The sequence below is a fragment of the Jatropha curcas genome, chromosome 8 (genome assembly GCF_041381405.1).
Source record: "Jatropha curcas cultivar XTBG-Jc1 chromosome 8, XTBG_Jcur_1.0, whole genome shotgun sequence".
Lineage (NCBI taxonomy): Eukaryota > Viridiplantae > Streptophyta > Magnoliopsida > Malpighiales > Euphorbiaceae > Jatropha > Jatropha curcas.
In genome coordinates, this window is record NC_143158.1 from 17,497,055 (window position 1) to 17,519,676 (window position 22,622).

At 35.8% G+C, this 22,622-nt stretch overlaps 1 protein-coding gene across 1 annotated transcript in view; it reads left to right on the plus strand.

The window, feature by feature from the left end:
* Positions 1-599: 599 nt before the first annotated feature.
* Positions 600-22,622, plus strand: part of LOC149494270 (uncharacterized) — a 28,467-nt gene continuing 6,444 nt past the window's right edge. Inside the window, exons 1-6 of the mRNA XM_089725442.1 lie at positions 600-2,046; positions 2,158-2,473; positions 2,552-4,131; positions 4,480-4,841; positions 4,896-4,951; positions 22,371-22,589. Of these exons, the coding sequence (XP_089581568.1) occupies positions 755-2,046; positions 2,158-2,473; positions 2,552-4,131; positions 4,480-4,841; positions 4,896-4,951; positions 22,371-22,589 (3,825 nt within the window). The 5' untranslated portion in view covers positions 600-754. The remainder of the gene's footprint in view (positions 2,047-2,157; positions 2,474-2,551; positions 4,132-4,479; positions 4,842-4,895; positions 4,952-22,370; positions 22,590-22,622) is intronic.

Sequence of the window (22,622 nt, forward strand, 5' to 3'; positions counted from 1 at the left end):
AATACACCTTTCTTATTCTTGTATTGCCATTCAAACATTGTGATTTCTTGATAGAGTTTGTGCATTACTTAATTATATTCTTTGTTTTCCTAACTTTCTCTTGACTTTTGTAGCAACTTTGGGATTCTGAAGTGCAATTATTCAAGTGGAAAGAGTGGTAAAAGGCTGGAGTGAAACCCACATATTGTGAAAAAAGCCAAATAAAGAGAGAAACACGTGAGGGAGTGATAAACTAACCATTTCCTTTAGTTTTGTGTTTGTATTCTATTTCAGGATGTCTGATTCATCTAGAGATAAGAATGACAGCCCTCTCAAAGTTGAAGATCCAAAACTACAAGCCTTTCTAGATGCCTTCTCTGGAGAGATGGGACGAATCACTAGGCTTATGGAGAGTTTTAATGATAGACTGGAACTTCAGGAACAAAGGACAGAAAGACATGACCCTAATGCCACAAGGAGGGGTGCAACCACTTCCAAAGAGCACTCTAGACAACCTTGGCATGAAGAGTATGAAGAAGAGGATGATGAATGGCATAGAGAGCCTATGTGGGCAAGAGGAGGTAGAAATAATAGAGGAAGAGGAAGAGGGATTGGTAGAGGCCGTGTTTACAGAAATGAAACTTACTATGGAGAGGATGACGAAGAGGTTGACACACCATTAGATGGTAACTTGGGTAACATCAAACTCAAGGTGCCACCTTTCAAAGGCCGAAACAATGCAGACGAATACTTGGAATGGGAGAGGAAGGTCGAGATGATCTTTGAATGCAACAGGTATACTGAAGAAAAAAAGGTGAAAATTGCAGCCTTAGAGTTCCAAGACTATGCTCTATTTTGGTGGGATCAACTTAATCAGAGTCGAAGAAAAGTGGGAAGACGACCTATCCACAATTGGGAAGACATGAAGGAGGTAATGAGAAAACGTTTTCTTCCTGAGCATTATTTCAGGGAGTTGCATCAGAAGCTTCATAGACTCGTCCAAGGAGCCAAATCAGTAGAAGACTATCATAAGGATATGGAGATGTGCATGGCTAGAGCACACATTGAGGAAAATGAGGAGGTGACCATGGCTAGATTCCTAGGTGGCCTTAATAAAGACATAGCTGATGCATTAGAGATGTACAAGTATGATTCCATGGAGGAGATGCTGAATATGGCTATGAAGTTAGAGAAGCAGAGAAAAGGGAAGAGCACCACATCATATAGGGCTGCCAACAACAACAGCAATTCTTGGGGTGCTAGATGGCCTAAAAGGGAGGAGAAAAAGGAGTTTCAAAGCTCTACACAAAAGGGGACAGATTCAGTGCCTAAGGCATTCACGCCTAATGTGCCAACTTATTCAAAGGGTTCAAGTTCCAATACTCCTAGTAGAGACATCAAATGTTTCAAGTGTCTTGGGAAGGGCCATATATCTTCTCAATGCCCTAATAAGAGAGTAATAGTGATTAGGGATGGATACACCTATTCTGAATCTGAGGATGAAGAAAACCCAATGCCACCACTTGAAGACTGCCATGATGATGATGAGGTTGATGATGAAGTTTTACAACCTGAGATGGGACAATTACTAGTTACTAGGCGAGTTCTCAACTTGCAAGTTCAAGAGGAGAGCTTAGTACAAAGAGAGAATATTTTCCATACTAGGTGCTTGGTACTTGACAAGGTATGTCTTTTGATTATTGATAGTGGAAGTTGCACTAATGTAGCTAGTTTGAGCATGGTGCAGAAATTGGGTTTGACATGTGTGCAGCACCCAAGGCCATATAAGCTTCAATGGCTAAATGATATGGGTTCTGTAAGAGTAAACAAGCAGGTGAAGGTGCCATTTTCCATTGGAAGGTACAAGGATGAGGTCACTTGTGATGTAGTACCTATGCTAGCTGGGCATATTCTTCTAGGCCGCCCATGGCAATTTGACAGGCGAGTCCAGCATGACGGGTACACCAACCGGTTCTCCCTAGCCTATTTGGGTAAAAATGTGGTTCTAGCTCCTTTAACACCACAAGAGGTCTATTTGGACCAAAAGAGGATATTAGAAAGTGAGGGGCAGAATTGTATTCAGGGGGAGGGAGAAAATAAAGATAAAGAAAAAAGGGATAAAGAGGCCAAGAGTGAAAAGAAACAATTGAATGGCCCATTGGTGAGTGAAACACCAAGAGAGGGAAGAAAGAAACAAAACATGTATGTAAGAGAGAGAGAGATCCGTAGCAGTGTTGGTGAGGGTAGACCAATCTTAATGATTCGGTTTAAGGAAACTTTGCTTAATTTGACTGACATTGACATGTCTTCTTTGCCTCCTAGTTTTGTTTCTTTGTTGCAGGAGTTTTCTGATGTGTTTCCTGATGAAATGCCTAGCGGACTACCACCCCTAAGAGGCATTGAGCATCGGATTGACTTCGTGCCCGGAGCCACAATTCCTAATAGGCCAGCGTATAGGAGCAACCCCATGGAGACTAAGGAGTTGCAGCGCCAAGTTGATGACCTGTTGTCTAAGGGATTTGTGAGGGAGAGTATGAGCCCATGTGCAGTGCCTGTATTACTTGTGCCTAAGAAGGACGGTTCTTGGAGGATGTGTGTTGACTGCCGAGCTGTCAACAAAATCACAGTTAAGTATCGCCATCCAATTCCTAGGCTAGATGATATGTTAGATGAACTGCATGGTAGTAAATACTTTTCGAAAATTGATTTAATGAGTGGATATCATCAAATTAGAATGAAGTTAGGTGATGAATGGAAAACTGCCTTTAAGACTAAATATGGTTTATATGAGTGGATGGTTATGCCATTTGGACTAACAAATGCACCTAGTACTTTCATGAGATTAATGAACCATATCTTACGTGCTTTTCTAGGCAAATTTGTTGTGGTTTATTTTGATGATATACTGATTTATAGCCAATCTATTGATGAGCATATTGAGCATGTTAGGTTAGTATTGATAACTTTGAGAGCTGAAAAGTTATATGCTAAACTACAGAAATGCACTTTTTGCATAGATAGGCTTGTTTTTCTTGGTTTTGTTGTGAGTGCACAGGGGATTGAAGTCGATGAGGAGAAGGTTAAAGCAATTCGAGAATGGCCAACTCCTAAATCTATATCTGAGGTGAGGAGTTTCCATGGCTTGGCAAGCTTCTACCGGAGGTTTGTGAAGGACTTCTCTACTATAGCAGCCCCACTCACAGAGGTGGTAAAGAAGGAAGTTGGGTTCAAATGGGGGGAAGCGCAACAAAGGGCATTTGATACTTTAAAATCCATTCTTTGTTCTGCTCCTATTTTAGTTTTACCTGACTTTGATAAAACATTTGAGATTGAGTGTGACGCTTCTGGTGTAGGTATTGGTGCAGTGTTGATGCAGGAGAGAAAGCCTATTGCCTATTTCAGCGAGAAACTCAATGGAGCGCAACTCAATTATTCAACCTATGACAAGGAGCTATATGCTCTAGTGAGAGCATTGGAGGTATGGCAACATTACCTTCTACCCAAAGAATTTGTCATACACACTGACCATGAGTCTTTAAAGCACCTCAAGGGACAAGGTAAGTTGAACAAGAGACATGGTAAGTGGGTTGAATTCATTGAACAGTTTCCTTTTGTGATTAAATACAAGCAAGGGAAAGAAAATATTGTGGCTGATGCACTTTCTAGGAGGTATGCTTTAATTACTACTCTTAATGCTAAGTTGTTAGGATTTGAGCATATAAAATCCTTGTATGTTGATGATGATGACTTCGGTCTTATTTGGAGTGCATGTGAACATGGGGCATTTAATAAGTTCTTTAGGCATGAGGGGTTTTTATTTAAGGGAAATAAACTTTGTATACCCAAATGTTCTATGCGTGAATTGCTTGTATTAGAATCGCATTGTGGAGGACTTATGGGGCATTTTGGTGTTCTTAAAACATATGAAATACTTGCTGAACATTTCTTTTGGCCACATATGCGTAGGGATGTAGAGAAACTGTGTGGTGTGTGCATAGCATGTAAGCAAGCTAAGTCTAAATCTATGCCTCATGGCCTTTATATGCCTTTACCTGTACCTACTTTGCCTTGGACTGATGTTTCTATGGATTTTGTACTTGGATTGCCCAGAACAAAGCGTGGTAGGGATAGTATTTTTGTTGTTGTGGACAGGTTTAGTAAGATGGCACATTTCATTGCATGCCATAAGAGTGATGATGCTGTCCATATTGCTGAGTTGTTTTTCAGGGAGGTTGTGAGATTGCATGGGGTGCCACGCACCATAGTCTCAGACCGTGATGCCAAATTCCTTTCTCACTTTTGGCGTGTTTTATGGGGTAAGCTTGGTACAAAGTTGCTGTACTCTACTACTTGTCATCCCCAAACGGATGGACAGACTGAGGTAGTTAACAGAACTCTAGGTACTTTACTTAGAGCGGTGGTTGGTAAGAATCTGAAAACCTGGGAGGATTGTTTACCTTTCATTGAATTTGCTTATAATAGGTCTATACATTCTTCTAGTGGTTATAGTCCATTTGAGCTTGTGTATGGTTTTAATCCTTTAACTGTACTTGATTTATCTCCTTTGCCTTTAAGTGAAATTGCTAACTTAGATGGTGAAAAGAAGGCTGAATTGATCCGGGAGATACATGCTAAAGCTCGGGCTCATATAGACATGAAGAACAAAAGCTATGCTGACCGTGCCAACAAGGGAAGGAGGCGTGTGATATTTCAACCTGGAGATTGGGTTTGGGTGCACATGAGGAAGGAAAGATTTCCAAACCAAAGGAAAGGAAAGCTTGCGGCCCGAGGTGATGGGCCTTTTCAAGTGTTGGAGAGGATCAATGACAATGCGTACAAGATTGATCTACCAGGTGAGTATGGCGTGTCTGCTACCTTTAATGTTTCTGACCTTTCTCCATTTGATTATGATTCAGATTTGAGGACAAATCTTTTTGAGGAGGGAGGGAATGATACGGATCAAGGAAGCAAGGTGAAGGATCCTCTAGCTCTACCCGTGGGGCCAATCACAAGAGCTCGTGCAACCAAGCTACGAACAGCCTTGAATGCATTTGCTCAAGAACAAATCACACTGGAGCTTCAAGATCATAATTATGCAAGATGTGAGATTGAACTTGAAGAAGCACCAAAGCTTGTTATGATGCTTGAGGCGTGCAATGAGGCTGCCATTTGATGCATTTTACATGATTCTATACTTAGGCAAATTTAGGAGGTTGTTATCTTATTATGAGCTTAAGTATGGGTTGTGTAGGGCCTTCGGCCCATTTGCCCTATTTTTGTTTAAATTCTTTTAGTGGACTTAATTAATTAAGTGTAAGGTTGGTTGGGCTTATTTTCTAGAGTAGGGCCAGCCTAAGTTAGTTAATGTTTAAGTCAGGATTGTTTTAAGTAGTTAGCTTGGACTTGTATTTAATTAAGCCCATTTGGGCCACATTAGGGTTAGCTTAGGTTACTTATATTGTTGTAAGAGTTGCACAACAGCCACCATTGAATTGAAATAAAAAAAAAACAAAACGTTTTCTTCTTGTTCTTTCAAGAATAGATTGTGTTCTTCATAGAACCAAAATATCCTTAGTAGTTAAGCTTGTGAGTTCTACAAGATTAATTGCACCAAGAATTTCAGAATTGTTTTCAAGAGTACTTGAAGGTAAGTTTCTGATTCTTGTTCTAAATTCCTTGCTTTCTCTCTTCAAGAGTACTTGGGGGTTAAAGGGATTGTCGGGTACTTCCGAGATTGCATGCTTTCCGCTAGATGTTCCTTGTTGATTTGCAAGAGTACTTGTTAATTGGCTAGGGTCGTATTACTTCTAATCTGTGATGCTTATTTTATGATTCATGACTTTCTATATGTTCTATTTTGGTGAGCTAGATTGTTATATGATAAGCTGAGCGTTTTTAGAACTTAGATTCTTATTCTAACGACTCTTCTGCAGGTTGGACATAAGATCTTTTGTTCTATTTCTAATATCAATTTCTATTCTATTCTTTTGCTCTGACCATATGCTCTGATTATTAGAACTTAGAATATCCTGTCTATCTTTGCTAGTTCTAATATTTATGTTCTGATTATTAGAACTTAGAATACCTTGCCTATTTTTTTAGTTCTAAAATCAGTTTTCTAAAATGTCTCCCTAGTTCTAATTTTCACAAATAATTTTATTGCATCTATTCAGGGGGAGCAAAATACATGTTCTAATTTGCTTAATATTAAGATCATTTGACATGATTAGAACTTATATGCATAAAATTTAGGGGGAGCACATGTTTTATATCTGCAAAATTTATTAGTTTTGTCATCATCAAAAAGGGGGAGATTGTTGGCTCAAGGGCCAATTTCTAATCTCGGAATTTTGATGATTAAAACAAATCAAATAAATTTAAATTTTATTATTTGTGCTAATATTATTTTATGCAGAATTCGTATGGAAAGAAAACGAACAAGGCAAGTCTTACATTGAATATGAAGATATTCGAAGACCGTAGTGGGTAGATATTTAAGATGCATTGTAGGATAGAGAGAAAATTCATCTATAAGCACATAAACTAATTTTTCTCTCATCAAAAATATTTTTCGGAAATTAGATTCTTCAAAATAATTTCTTTCGTAAAAATTCTGTTTTCAAAAATATGCTTTAAGAATCGAAATGATTTAATTACCTAAAACTAAAAAGATTTTATCTCTAAACGATTTTGGTAATAAATCATACACTTTCTCTTTCGGAAATACCTTTTGAAGATCTAAAGAATTTCAACGTATACTCTTACCTAAAATGAAGGTAGATTGTATCTTTTCGTTTTTAGTAAGTAGTATCTTATTCGAAAAATATTTTCCAAATAAAAGTGCTTTCGAAAATCTTTTTGCTTAAAGGAAAGATCATTTTTTATTCTCTTAAAAAAAATGATAAAATAAATTTTTGGTAACTAAGATTTTCCTATCTTCTAAATAAGGAAAGCAAATATTCTGATTTCAAAATGAAATATCCACTTTCCAAAAGCAAGAGACACGAAGCTATCTATATAAAGAAATTCTTCACTCTTTGAACGTGAGGAAGAAGGAGTTTTCATTTTAAGAGTATTCACTCATTGATCATATCTTTTGTCTCTCAAAACTTACTCTCTACCCCCATTTTTCTTTTCATCTTTGCACTTCACGTTTTATCTTTAAAAGAGAAAAGAAGTTTTATAACTACTTTTGAAAAATGGTTCTGTGTTCTAAATGATTTTCTAATCTAAAAAACTGTTTTTCCTGTGCTTATATGTGCATTTCTTTCTGTCTATTTAGATTCTGTAATCTATAGTAGACAGATTTTTATTTGATAAACATTTGTGTAATAGCTTAGGTTAGAAGCTATTGTGAAAGAAGTTATCAAGCGACCTTCTCCGTGAGAGAGATTCTAATGTCTTGAACTGAGTTTTCTGTACTCTGCCAAAAACAGAAAGGGTTGAGGTTAACTAGAACCTTTGGAAAATCTAGTGGGAAAAAGGGTAGATCTAGGTGTTGATCTATTGCCTTGTACTGTTGGTTTGTCTCTTACCCTTGAAAAGAGATAACATAGTTGAGGATCTCAAGATGAGTCTTGGGGAGTGGATGTAGGTGAGTTAGTGCCGAACCACTATAAATCACTGTGTTAATCTTTTTAATTTCTAAAGTTTTGCTTGATACTACTTTATTTACACTTCTGTTTATATTTTAGAAATGCTAAAGTTGTTAATGATTCTGATGTTCTAAAACTGGAATAAGTCTTATCTTCTCTGAATATTAGAACTCAGGAATTCTGATAAGTGAATACACCAAGTTCTAAACAGTTATTCTATTTACAGTATATTTCACTACTTAGGTTTCTAATCTGTTTTCTAAACCTGGTTAAGGCTCTGTGAAGCAGTTCTAATTTCAATAACTGTCTCTCACACTGTCTTATATGATTTTCTAAACTTTATGAGGAAGTTCTAATTTCAATAGCTTTCCTTCATAAAGCACTTCTGATATTGAGTAAGACATTGTAAAGCAGTTCTAATCTATAACTGCATTTTGCATAGTCTTTCTATTTCTCATGAATAGAACATTGTGAGGGAGTTCTATTCCATAACTTATTCTCACAAGTTCTTTATTTTTCCGCTGCACTTAGAATTCTATATTTTGTTTTAAAATTCTAAAATATTTTTAGAAAATCCAATTCACCCCTCCTCTTAGGTTGTGCCATACATATACAGGACCCACAAAGGAAATTTCAGAAGATGAGCTTGTTAAGAAACTCCTTAGAATTCTACCTAAAAAATGGGATTCTTTAGGAACTGTCATGAATTACAAAGAGACTTCCGTCATTTATGATTATCTTATAGAAGCTCTTGTTTTAGAAGAAATGAAATCTTCTTTGACTATAGAATATAAGAAAAAGAAAGGACTGGCTTTGAAAGTAGTTTCTAGTGAAGAAAGTTCTTCCGATCTTGATAGTGATGATTTAGCACTTGTTGCTAAAAGATTCAAAAAGTTCCATAGAAAGAGTGGAAGGCCACAGAAAAAGTTTATCAAAAAGAACTTTCCACCTAAAAATGGTAACTTACCCAAGAAAGAACCTTCTGAAGTGGTTTGTTATGAATGCAACAAACCTGGACATATCAAGCCTAATTGTCCTAAATTGAAAAAGAAGTCAACTAAAGAGAAGCTGAAGTAGGCTTTCGTACATGCTTGGAGTGTTTCAGATAATTCTAATTCTAAAAGCCACAGTGATCAAGAAGAAATTGCTAATATCTGTCTAATGGCTATTATCAATTCTGACTCCAAAGAAATCAGTACTCTGACTTCAACATAGAAAGCTGAAATCAACGAAACAAATGCAACGGCCCAGAAGCATGAAGAAAGCACTATAAGTATTTCTGAACCTGAATCAGAAAATGATCTTCTAGATACTTATAATAATCTTTGCAATGAGTTTCAAAAACTTGTTAGAAAGCATAAAGTTCAAAAGAAAGATTTCAGAAAATTAAAATCTGAAAGTAATCATTTAAAAGATGTTTTTTATCAAGAAGTTACATGCAAAGATCTTATCACAGAAATCAAAGATCTTAATGTAACGCCCCATTTTTCTGTGTCTGAAATAATAAGTTTACCGATGTGTAAATAGTACCACCAGTCCGGAAGTCCGTACTATTTTGGTCCAAAAAAATTACTATCTACGTGTCATATTTTATTTAATATTTTTGGAGTATGCATACATGATTTTTATGGGTAGAAAATAAGTAATGAATATTTTTTGGAGAATTTAGATATTAGTGAATAGTGAATTATGGTGTTATATTAAGTAAGGAAATTTGAGGAATTATTTTTAAGAATTAAATTTGAGAATTTTATGGAGATAAATAATATTTTGAAGGAATTTAATTGGAGATTATTTATAGCCATTAGATGAGATTACTTTTGACTTAATCTTAGCCATCCAATTGGAGAAAAGACTAAACTACCCTTTAGTTGCTTTATAAGTCAACTCCAATTATTGAGCAACCACTTTCTCTTCTTCTTCTCGTCCATTTCACGCCAACCTCCTCTCTTCTTCTCTTCTTTGTTTTTTCTTCACTTCTACTCACTAAATCCACCAAATTTACACCATTAAACTTGATTTAATTAATTAATCTTTGAGATTAAAGCTTGAGAAGTAATTTTTAGTGAATAATTTCAAGTAATTTGGAAAGTTACCACTTAAGCCAAAGGGTGGAAAACTTTCTACCAAAGAGAAGGGCTTCAAGAGTTTTCTTAAGCTTGTTAGAGCTTATGGTTAAGGTTAGTGTTCATAAACACACTTACCTTACTCAAATTTTTGATTTTGTGCCTTTATGCTATCATGTGTATATTTTGGGATTTTGTATGAAACGATTGCTTTGTTGAATTTTGGTTGCAATAATATGTTCTTGGGTGATGTTTGATGAGTACTTATTATGTGGTAGACATTTCTATCTTGTACCTTTGTTGTTCATGTTCTTTTCATGGTTGAAGAAAGCTGAATTTGGGAAAAACGGGTTATTGAGTGAGATTAAGGACCATTTTTCGATCCTTTCTAGTTTCCATTTATGTCTGAGTCCTTCATAAAAGTTGTAGGTCTACTTCTCAGCTTTCCAACCCATCCTCTTGTGTCCAATTTGGATATATATAGCTCAACTTATGGCTAAAACACCTAAACTGACTCTGGTATGACGGGCCACATGTATCGCTGAATTGAGTGCCCATTTTGACCACTGTAATGGTAATATTATATTCTGAGTTCTTCATGAGAGTTGTTTTCCTGTGTCTTGAGACTTCTCTGGTTTTGTAGTGGTTTGATTTGAGTGTCTGGATAAGTAGGAATTTGATAAACATTGGAATCAGTTCTGCTGAATCAGGTCTGGACTATTGGTCTATTTTCCTAGCCTTTTTTCACCATCTTACAGATTTATCTAGGCTATTGTCCCTTGATAACATTTGTATAATTTTGTCTTATCTTTCTAATGAATCAAACTCCACTCAATTTGGAGGTCTAGAACTCAAGTTATGTCTTAGAAACCCAGCAAAGGTCAAGGTTATATTAATGCTGGAAATTTTCTATGTCTTGAATCATAGGTTTATTTGGATAAAGGTAGGTATGAATCATGTGTGACGAAGTTCTCTTGATTCTTTGTATACTTTAAGATTTATTTGACAAAAATAAGACATAAGTTTGAAAAGTGTTGTTGTGGATATGTTTAAATGGATATAAATTGAAAAAGTGTGGAATTGGTTTAGATCATGCATGATGAGGGTTGAAATGGATGCTTTTGTGCATAAGAGTTATGTTAGCATACTTGATTGGAGAAGGAAATTCCTCCCCTTGGTTTTCAGTAAGAGGTCGAACCACCATAGGGTAAGAAATTTTGAATAAGGAAAGTATGATTTGATATGATAAGAAATTACTTATGCTACATTTCATTATAACTTTAAGAAAGTTTTAAAAGAAAAGAAATTTAGGAGAAATTTCCTATATTAAGTAATTATGTTTAAGTATGAAGTTTTTTATGAGTTACTTAAGTTCTAAAGTAAGCTTACATGTATGATTTCATATGATAAGAAATTTTCTATGTTAAGTAATTATGTTTAAGTATGAAATTTTCATGAGCTACTACGTTTTAAAGTAAGCTTACATTATGAATTTAAGAAGACTAAAGAATATGACAAGTTTTATGATAAGTGTTATGAATTAAGAATTAAAACAAGGATTTTGGGCTCTAATATACTTAGTGTGAATTTGATGCGTGATTTGATTTTATTATGTATGATGAGCATGCTCGGCATTTAATGCCATTATGATAAGAAGCTATGATCATATGCTAGGCACGTGGGTGTCTTATGTTAGGGCGGACGCGCTCTATATGTTATGAATAAGATGGCGACCTAAGGCCATTATGAAAAGGTTGGCGGATTATGAAAACCTATCTGCTTCTCTTTCTCCTAAGTGTATGCGAGCCCTATGAAAAATATTTATAAGACAATTTAATGAATGAGATCATATTATTTTAATAAACCTTACTTTGGAAATTAATGATTATGTTATCAAATGAATTTTCAAAGCCTGACATTTCAGTACATGGTTTTAAAAAATAAATAGTATTTGTCTTGGTCTAAGAAATGTTCAAGTAATGAATTTATGATTTGAAATAATTAAATTATTTATTTTATTAATTATAAGTTTATTTGATATATCTAAGTAAAGAACTAAAGTATTTCTGGTGATTAAATGTTTATGTAAAGGATTTATGGTATAAAGAAATTAATTATTTATGTTATTAATTATAAGTTTATTTGATATTTCTTTTGCTATAATGTAAATGCATCTTCTTTTGATGAAAATTTACATTTTAAGTGTGTTGCTAGTGCAACATTGGTAAGTTTATCATTTATGAGCACCACTGAGTTTTATACTCAGCGCGTTGATTTTTATCACGCGTAGGTTGAAGACCGTGGTTGCTACTCGAAGATCAGAAGAGTAGTATCAGAGCAGAAGTGATTATTTTGGTAGTAGTTTATTGAGATTTATGTATTTAAGAATTATGGCATGTATAATTATTACATTTTCAGAGATTATGTTATTTGAGTTATAAAGTTATAACTTAAGCATGTAATTATCAATTATGTTGGTGTATATATTTGGAGATAAGCAAAAGATTTATTAAATGATTGAATAGAAAATATTTTAAGATAGTTGATATGATTAGTTCATTAAGACTTGATATATAATGAATGCAATTAATTGATGGATATTATATACTATTGAGGATTTATTCAGTTATGAAAATATAAAAGTGTTGTTGTGTTATAATGATTATTTAGAGATGTTGGAAGTTTAGAGTTTAAATGGGAGTATTTTGTATTCACATGTTTGACGAGCTCAGTTTTTAAATGGATATTTTTATAGTATTTCTGTAGGATTTTTCCCAATCATTATAAAAAAAAATTATTACTCGCTAAACTTGTGAATACTCAATTACTTCTAATTCATAATCTAATTTTATGATTTATATGTTAAGTTAAGACAGTGTCTCCGGTACCAAATGTGGCATTTGTTGTTGGGTCTCTCGGGACTGGGCGGTGGGTGTTACACTTCAAGATTGTAATAATAGATTTTCTGAAAATCTAACACATCTTGAAGAAAAATGTACAAATCTGAATTCTGAAAATGAATCGTTAAAAACTGAGATTAGAATTCTAAAATCAATTTCAGAATCACTTTCTAAACAAAAGACAAGTTCTAGCTATGATAGCATTTCTAAACTGAGTCATGTTTCTAATAAGAAAAATGCAGTTTCTAATGTTGTGACTTTAGAATATCAAAGTCTCAACAGAAAGAAAAATCATAGTAAGCTAAATGCACCTGTTACCACTAACCCTCCAGGACCCAATATGAGTTGGGTACCTAAATCTGCTTAATCTTTTCAGGTGTGCCTAAGGAGTGAGCTGAAAACAGAAATGTGGTACATGGACAGCGCTTGCTAAGCATATGACTGGTGATAGAAAGAAGTTCACCAGATTAGAAAAGAAAAAGGGAGGTACAGTAAGCTTTGGAGACAAAACAAAAGGGAAAATTGTTGGTATTGGTGTGATAGGTTCTAATCCTTCAATAGAAGATGTATGCTTAGTAGAAGGATTACATTATAACTTGTTAAGTGTTAGTCAGATTTGTGATAAAGATAGAAGAGTGATCTTTGAACATTCTCATTGTGAAGTTCAAAACATGCATGATAATAAAACCTTATTTGTTGGAAAAAGGTTTGGTAATATATACCTGGTAGATCTCTCTGATATGCATAACCAGGAAATATGTTTAGTTTCTGTTGATAATTCTAGTTGGTTATGGCATAGAAGACTTGGACATGCAAGCATGCACCTTATTTTTAAGCTGTCTAAGAAAGATCTGGTTCGAGGATCGCCAAAGTTGAAATTCGAAAAAGATCACATCTGTGATGCTTGTCAAATGGGCAAACAAACCAGAACATCTTTTAAATCCAAGGGCATGGTTTCTACTTCTAGACCTTTAGAATTCCTACACCTTGATCTATTTGGTCCAATTACTCCTTTTAGTCTTGGAGGAAAATTCTATGCATTTGTTATTGTAGATGATTACTCTAGATTCACCTGGACACTCTTCCTTAGAAATAAGGATGAGTCATATGACATGTTTGTTCATCTTTGCATGAGAATACAAAATGAGAAAGAATACAACATCTCAGCAATTAGAAGTGATCATAGAGGAGAATTTGAAAATCAGAAATTTGACGCTTTTTGCAAGGAGTCAAGAATCTTCCATAACTTCTCAGCACCTAGAACACCTCAACAAAATGGAGTAGTGGAACGCAAGAATAGAACACTTAAAGAAATGGCCAGAACCATAATAAGTGATTCTAAACTACTAAAGTATTTCTGGGCAGAAGCAGTTAACACTGCTTGTTACATTCTAAATAGGGTTTTGCTAAGATCTAAACTTAAAAAGACTCCGTATGAGCTATACAAAGGTAGAGAACCAAATATTGGTTATTTTCACATTTTTGGGTGCAAATGCTTTATTATAGATAACAAGAAAAATCATCTTGCTAAATTTGATGCTAAATCTTATGAAGGTATTTTTCTGGGATATTCTAATAATAGTAAAGCACGTAGAGTATTTAATAAAAAAACTCAAGTTGTAGAAGAATCTATTCATGTTGTGTTTGATGAATCTGACTCTACATCTAGAACATTAGAAAGTAATGATGTTGTAGATTCTAATCATGAAAAGCAGAATGAACAATCAGAACAACTAGAACAGCCAGAAAGCTAGCAGAACATTGATAATCAGGTTGAACCAGAAGTTGAACATGCAGATCAGAATATAGTTGAAAGTCAAATGCCAGAAAGAGAAAATGAAGATTCTCAATTACCAAAAGAATGGCGATTTCATAAGTATCATCCCCAAGAAGATATTATGGATAATCCCTCAGAAAGGATGATGACTAGAGCTCAACTTAAAAGATATTTCAGTAATGTTGCTTTCGTTTCTCAATTAGAACCTAAAAATTTAGAAGATGCTCAAAATGATGAAAGTTGGATTCTTGCTATGCAAGAATAGCTAAATCAATTTGAGATAAACCAAGTTTGGAAACTTGTTTCTAGACCTAAAAAACATTCCGTTATTGGAACAAAATGGGCGTTTAGAAATAAGCTTGATGAACAAGGTAACGTTGTGAGAAATAAAGCAAGATTAGTGGCTCAAGGGTACAACCAAGAGGAAGGCATAGATTTTGATGAGACCTTTGCCTCGGTTGCTAGACTTGAGGCCATTAGAATGCTTTGTGCATTTGCATGTTTTAAAAACTTTATGTTATATCAAATGGATGTGAAAAGTGCTTTTCTAAATGGTTTTGTAAATAAAGAAGTGTATGTAGAACAACCTCCTGGTTTTGAAATTTTTGATAAACCTAATTATGTTTACAAACTTACTAAAGCTCTTTATGGTTTGAAGCAAGCTCCTAGAGCTTGGTATGAAAGATTGAGTAAGTTTCTATTGGAAAATGGTTTTTCAAGAGTGTTTTCATACTGCGCCCACCCCCCCCCCCCCGGGTGACTCGAAAACATCCTTTTTATTTTATTATTCTTAAATTGTTTATTTTGATGTGGAAAATAATCTTATTATGAAAAGTGGTGATAAAACATTTTATTGGATACGATGCCGATAAATCGGTCTTATAAACAGTTTTTGAGTCTCCACCCATTATTTCGGCAATAGGACCGTTTTCAATTTTATTTTATAAAAAAGTGACTCCATTTTAAACCCAATTTTATTTAAGGCCAAACTATTAAAAACACTGGTCAGACGCACCAATGCGATTCTGGGTAAGGCAATTGGGTACGCCGGCCCGTTGGAAGCCGACGCCGGGAAAAATCGGCCACTTTTAACCTTTGATTTCTAATTTATTTTAGTTAGAAAAGCCAAATTATTTATTTACTTAAACCCAACCCAAATGAATCGCCCCAATCAAATCCAATTATCGCATTTATAATCATTCAAACCAAAGCGATTAAATCGAATAAATAAAAGATACGCTCTTGCCTTATGGTTCAAGGCGGGCAACAAACCGAACCTAAAATACATTCTACCCGATTTAAAATTAAACCCAAAAACTAAAAACTAAAATCATGCATAATTATTATTCAGCACCTAAATCACATTTTTTTTAATTTAATCCTAAACATGTAAATTACTAACATACCCATAAATTTAATTTTATTTTTCATTCAACCTAAAATTGTAAAATTCATACAAGTAAATATTCAAAATTACATTTTAGTACTCTAAACTTAATTAAATTGCAATCTGGTCATAATTGGACATCTTCGGATTTATTGGAGAAATTAAACTTTATTTTGTGCAAATTTATTATTTTTTTTAAAAACAGCAAAAATTATTTCTGGAATCTTAGAACAGCTGCGTCACGGATCTTCTAGTTCCGTGACGGATCTATCCCTAAAACTCCAGATCCATTAGAAACTTATTTTAAATCCACAATCTGGAAAATAGAACACTAGGTGTAGAAATAAAATTTTGGATATGAACAGATCCATCACGCATCTTCCAGATCCGTTATGGATCCGTTGGTTGCGTGATGCAACTACTCTAGCCCAAGCTTATTTTTCAAATGATTTGTTTAGATCATTTTTTTTTATCTAAATATGCTTTAAGAAAACCTAAAATGACCAAAGATGAACAGAATACAGTTTAAAGAAGCTTAAACTACTAAAACCACAAAAGTAAATAAAAATACAAAAAAGGGTAAAGGAGTTACCTAATCCTCAGATTGAGGATTGTAAGTGGCTTAAATGCCTTAACAAATGATAGTTAAGGCCTCCCAGAAGCTTTATCACCAAGGATTCAAAAACTTATTCTTTTCTCTCTTGATTTTTTTTTATGATTTTGTTTTTACCTAAATTGATATCTAATGGCAATTTTTCTTCAAATGAACTCAGAAGAGTCTCTGGAGAAAAATATAGCCGAAAGTGAGTTTTTCAAAAAGCCCCCTCAAATGAGAAAAAAAGATCAATTTATAGATGTAGGGCAGTAGAGGGTAGCTGCGCACGCAGCTTACGGCTAGGTGACTGATCTGGTTAAATGCGTGACGCATCTTCCTTTCTGGACCACAGCCATGTGTCGCTCAGACAGAATAAAAAACCGTTATGTCGTCATTTTTGGTGACGTCATACAAATCCGAATTGCATTTGGATTAGAGCTGCGTGACGCAGCTGATACGGATCCATCATCACTCGTCGCTGGATCGCAAGGAGGCATGGTGAACGACGAAGGAGATCCATTGGTGCTTCCTATTGGACCGATTACAAGGAGCCGTGCCAAGCGATATGGGGCAGCCATATCATTATTTGTTCAAGCCCAAATAACACAAGAACTTCATGATGTCGCATTCAACAAGTGTTGTGAGGAACTTGAAGGCATTCCTAGGCTTCTAATGTTGTTGGTGGCATGTGAAGTTGAAGCACTCCAGTAAATTTGTTTGGATTGCTACAGTGGAGGAAGGCACGCCTGCTACAGTGGAGGAAAGCATGCCTGCTACAGTGCCCGCGCCAATTAGCTTGACTTTCTACAGTAACTTTGACTTGCTACAGTGACATTGACTTGAAGGCTTGGAGTGACTTAGGCGTGTTTTGTGTGTTTTATGCTTTGTTAAACCTAGTTTCCTTATTTAGTATAAATAACTTGTCTTCCATGTAAGGACAGAACTTTTGACATTGATAAACTTCATTTGTTCAAGCTTTGCTTGTTCTCCTTTGCTTAGAGTGATAGTGAGAGATTGCTTCCTCTAATTGCATCAAGAATTAAGGTAAACTTATCAACTCTTTTGTGGCGTTTATCTTGTTCTTTGCTTGATTATTGGTGTTACCGTTTCCTTATAAACGTGGGGTGCCATAGAGCGATTAATCTCGATTATTGGTGTTTCCGTTTCATTATAAACGAGGGGTGCCATAGAGGCGAACTTATATCTCATTCTTTGATTCGATCCGTATCAGCAGCTAACAGTGCCGTCACGTGCCTGCTTAGCTGCGTGATGCAACTCTGACCCAACCAGAAACTTAAAATCGGTTTAATTTAAATCCTTGGATTAAAAGACTTCTAGATAGCATTAACCCTTCATTCCGCATCCTCGTATCCTCATCGGATCAGGCAGGGGCATAAAGACACACGTCAACAGTTTGCCCCCCACTTTATCATTAATCGTGTAAACAATTAATGTTAAAGTGGCTCACTGATGCGCCTTCAATCTTGGGTTGAATGAAGTAGTTGTCTTGATCATCTGGTCACGTCCAAAGCTAAGTCTGATCGGCTTTGTTGGCTCTAGTCAGATCTGTAATCATCTCCAAAGCTTGGTCTAATTGGCTTTGAAGTCACCTCCGAAGCTCGGTCTGATTGGCTCGAAGGATTGTGGTTATGTCCAAAGCTCGGTTTGATCGGCTTTGTTGTTCATCTCCTCAGCTCAGTCTGATCGGATTTAGAGGGTTTGGTTGAGTTGACTTGAATGCTCCAGTCGGACTACATCAGCGTTCTAAGCGTCAGCAGTCATCTGGTCATGTCCAAGGTTCTATTGACCAATCAGTTTCGTAATGCATCATCACTAATTAGTATTGAGATTGTCCTGATCAGCTTTGTAATACACCATCACTAATCAAGATTAGAGTCAGCTTCAAAAAACTATCACTGACTCGATTAAGGATTGACTCGATCAGTTTCGTAATGCATCATCACTAATCGAGAAAAGGATCCAAACAGCTTCGCAATACACCATCATTGCTTGGTGGGACCAAACGGCTTCGAGAAACCATCACCGGTTGGCCTGAAAATATTTTCAAGAGAAAAGAGCAATTTCTGTGTACAAATAGATCTTGCCTTTGTTAAATGTTGGAGCGTCACATGCCCCCATGCATTAATAATCATAAACTTTGAAATTTGAAATTTTGTATCAGGGCAAAAGATTTTAATTTTGCCCCCAGTCTGGAATTCCGTCCCGAGACCAAAAATATTATCTTTTAAGCAAACCTTGAAAATCTTATTGTTATTTATTTATCTATTATTTTATTATTTTTATTATTATTTATTTTTTTATTCATTGCAAAAATTTTAGCAAAAATTTTGTTAAATTTTCCTAGTCCTAAATTTTCAGTATACTCTTCCTGATGCGGTGTTGAAAGAAAACTTACCTTAGGGTATTTTGGTAAATTTTAATCCTGGGCTTTAGATAAACTGAGCATGATTCCTCCAGTCCCAGCTCGTTCAATCCCAACTTATGGTCCTGCCAATTTTCGCACCCGCTCCCGAGGGCACTTTGATTTTGGAGATAACCCCGTGATTCGGTGGACTTGCCCTGGGTGGAGGATTGGACTGGTCATTGCCAGGAGCATGAACCTCAATTATGTGCTATAAGCCAGTCTTGATCGCTCCATGGCCTACTTTCCAGACAGAGTCAACCGCCAGTATGGTGGCATTTAGCACGTTCCCAGAGTCCATTACTTCGAAAGCGATCCCATGATGCAGATTCTGTTGACCAACCTAGCTGATCGTTGGCGGGATCGGAATACCTGGTACATGGGTCAGGGGGTGATGCATGACACCGTGACGCCCGAGTATGCTTATTGGTTTTATTCCTAGTGATGAAAGTGGGTCTTGCAGGGGTCGGTGTTTGATGATCCAACCACTGTGATGACTGCTGCTGCTGCTTTTCTTTTTATTCAATTTCCTATATTTCGGAGGGCTATGAACTCCCAATCATTGTATCCTTTTTTCTTTTTCTTTTCAATAAATAATTCCATCGATTCTCTTCTTATTGATTCCTGTTTTCTGCACTTAGAGACAGCAAAAGACAACAACAAATCTTTTCTTTCCAAATTATTTGCTGGATTAGCATTTGGGCCTTCTGCCCTTGGATTAAGAAATGAAAGCACATTAAAGTGGATTATTTAACTAAGGACGGAAACTTACATTTTTGAGAGAAAAAAAAAAGATGGGGTGACCATTTTATCACCTGCAATATTCAGAAAGAGATAAAATATGGAACTCCCTCATGTATGCATGAACCTATTTAAGTGCTAGGGATTTTATTCATGGTTTTTCTTTATCGATCCTTCCAAGGAAATCACCGAGAAAATAGCATTTGACCTCCTGATCGCCGTCCAAAAGAATCCAACACTCAGGCAGGACCAACAGCCAAAAATCTTCAAAACAAATGAGCAAATTCTGACCAAATAAGCAGAGAGGAAGGTCTTGTAATCAACAATCATACCCCAAAAACAAAAGGGAAGAAAAATCTGAAAATCAAGCTCTTTATTGATCTTACTTCTTTCAACATCATACAGAAGTAAAAAAAAAAAAAAAAAAACTACTTTAATACAATAGTCGTTCATTCTAACTACTCATTCACCTACTCTCCTTCTAGTCAGGTTGATGGCATTGAGCAACCAGTCGCAAGTATGTCACAAATGCATGGCGTAGATTTCGCATTTAAACTAAGCACCATGCGTTAATCTCAATTCATTTTTTTTATCGAAATCATCATCTCAGACATAGAACCTTTTCATCTGGTCTTGATTAACGATCCGATTAAAAGGCTTCCCTTCCGTAGTGACCAATTCCGCGGCACCCTTGGCCAATAGCTTCTGAATTCTGAACGGTCCATGCCACTTGGGTCTGAATTTCCATCCAGGATGACTCTAGGCTTCGTGGTCTAACAATCTGACCAGCACTAAATCTCCATTTTTCAAAGCCCTTGGACGTACCCGCTTATTGTAGAAATGAGCAATTTTTCTCTTTCTCATCTGATCCTGGAATCTGGCATTCAATCTTCTACCATCTAAAAGTGTCAGATCTTCATATCTTTTCTTGACCCACTCTTCTTCGGTCAGACCAGCTTCCATAAGAACCCTAAGAGACTTCTTTTCGAGCTCTACTGGTAACATTGCCTCCATCCCATATACAAGCTCGAAAGGAGAAGCTCCATTCACTGATTTGGAGATAGTTCAATGCCCCCAGAGTGCGAAAGGAAGTTTCTCAGCCCAGCTTCTATACTTCTCACACATTTTGGACAGAATTCTCTTAATCTCCTTATTGGCAGCTTCCACTGCACCATTAGCTTAAGGCCGATAAGGAGAAGAATGGTGATTGATAGCCTTGCAAAGCGGGCAAATCTTGTTATGTTATTTTCATATAATTGCATGAATGCATGATGTTTTTATATATTTTACGTTTGTTCGTGTTGTTTTTTGTTTCAAAGTAATTTTTAGGAACACAGTTGGAGCAAAGGAATGAAAAAGCTTGCTTTATACAAAGAAGACCAAAACAAGTTGAAAAAAATGGAAGAAATCCTTGATCCGGCCTTCGCGCCGCGAAGCAAGTCGCAATAAAGAAAATGCCCAAGTCGCGAGCGCTACTTGAGGTCGCGCGCGCAACCTACACCCAGAAGACTCAGCAGGCAAAGAAAAGCTCAAAGTCGCGAGTGCAACTTCCACATGCGTGGGCGCGAGAAGCACTCCTGAGAGTCAGAAGGTTTGCAAGCAAAAGTCGCGAGCGCGACATCCATTTGCGCGGGCGCGAGAAGCACTCCTGAGAGTCAGAAGGTTTGCAAGCAAAAGTCGTGAGCGCGACATCAATCTGCGCAGGCGCGAGAAGCACTCCTGAGAGGCAGAGACATTTGAAGCAGAAGTCGCGAGCGCGACCTTTAACCTCGCGAGCGCGAGTCGAGATTTCTAGGAGATGGAATTGCTGCCTTTTTCATCAGAAATACATATCTTTCCATGCATGGGTCGGGACTCTTCCCAAGAGAAGTCACCTCAAGCACCTTTTGGCCAACCAATCACCACCAAAACCACCATCACTCTCCTCCTGTATAAATAGCAATCAAACTGAAGAAAGAGAGCATTCATTCAATTGAGAGTTAGATTCAGAAACAGAAAAACTTAGATTGTATTAAGAGAAGTGTGATAGTAATACTTAGAACAAGTTGATGAGAGTCACTTGTTATTGATTGTGCCAAGAACATCAAGAAGTTCCTCGAGGTGTGACGCCCTCCGGAGGCTTGAGTTAGATTACTTCTTTCTCTTGTTTTATAGACTTGTTGTATGTTGTTCTTCATAACTCTTCTATGCAAAGCAACAATTTTAGATGGTAGCATTCAATAAAAATTCCTTAAGTTATCTTTTGATCTTTGTTTAATCAAGGTTACTGAATTATATTCTCAGAAGGAAATAGGTTAGTAAAGATCAAAGAGATTTAATTCATTGAATTGAATTTACATATGCATATTTCACTTATTTCTGTTAAAGTTAAATCTGTCTTATTGAAATAATCAAAGAATAAGTATTGGGTTTAATATTTAACAAGATAAGGTTTTTATTATAAGTAGAAATACATATAATAGATAGTATAATTCTATACTGAGAAGTTGAATTATATATTACCATATGTAGTTAAAGATTTATTTATTGTATGTTACAAGCTTTTGCATAGAAAGGGAAAATCCTATGTATGATTAATTATTCTAAGTATCTTACTACACTCTTATCTTTAGAGTTAATTAAACATTAGATTTAGCATAAATAGAAATTAATCAATTCTGTATTCATATTTCTGTAAACATATCATTAAGAGTAAAGTAGCAAGTGAACTTAACCCGTTCTTCGTGGGATCGATCTTTCATTACTACGTTGCGATCCGTATACTTGTGGGAACTCAAAAGAGACGCAACAAGTTTTTGGCGCCGTTGCCGGGGAACGGTGTTCTGTCATTTAACGAAATATTCTTATATGTGATTTGCAGTTTATTTTAATTAAGATACTTACTTATTTTTGATTCAAAATTTTGCAGGAACGCATAATTCGCATACACCATATGCCAAGTACCAGATCTTCAAACAGTGAATTAGAGGATTATCAGCCTGAGATTGAACAGTTTCTTTCACAACAAAAGAAGAAAAAGAAAAGAAGAAATTCAAGATTCATGGGTGATGGAAATCCGCCACAGAGGTTGATGGACTATATTACTCCAAGTTTAAATGGTTCACAAAAAGGAGTAGTATGTCCACCGGTAAATGCTAACTAGTTTGAGATTAAACCTGCT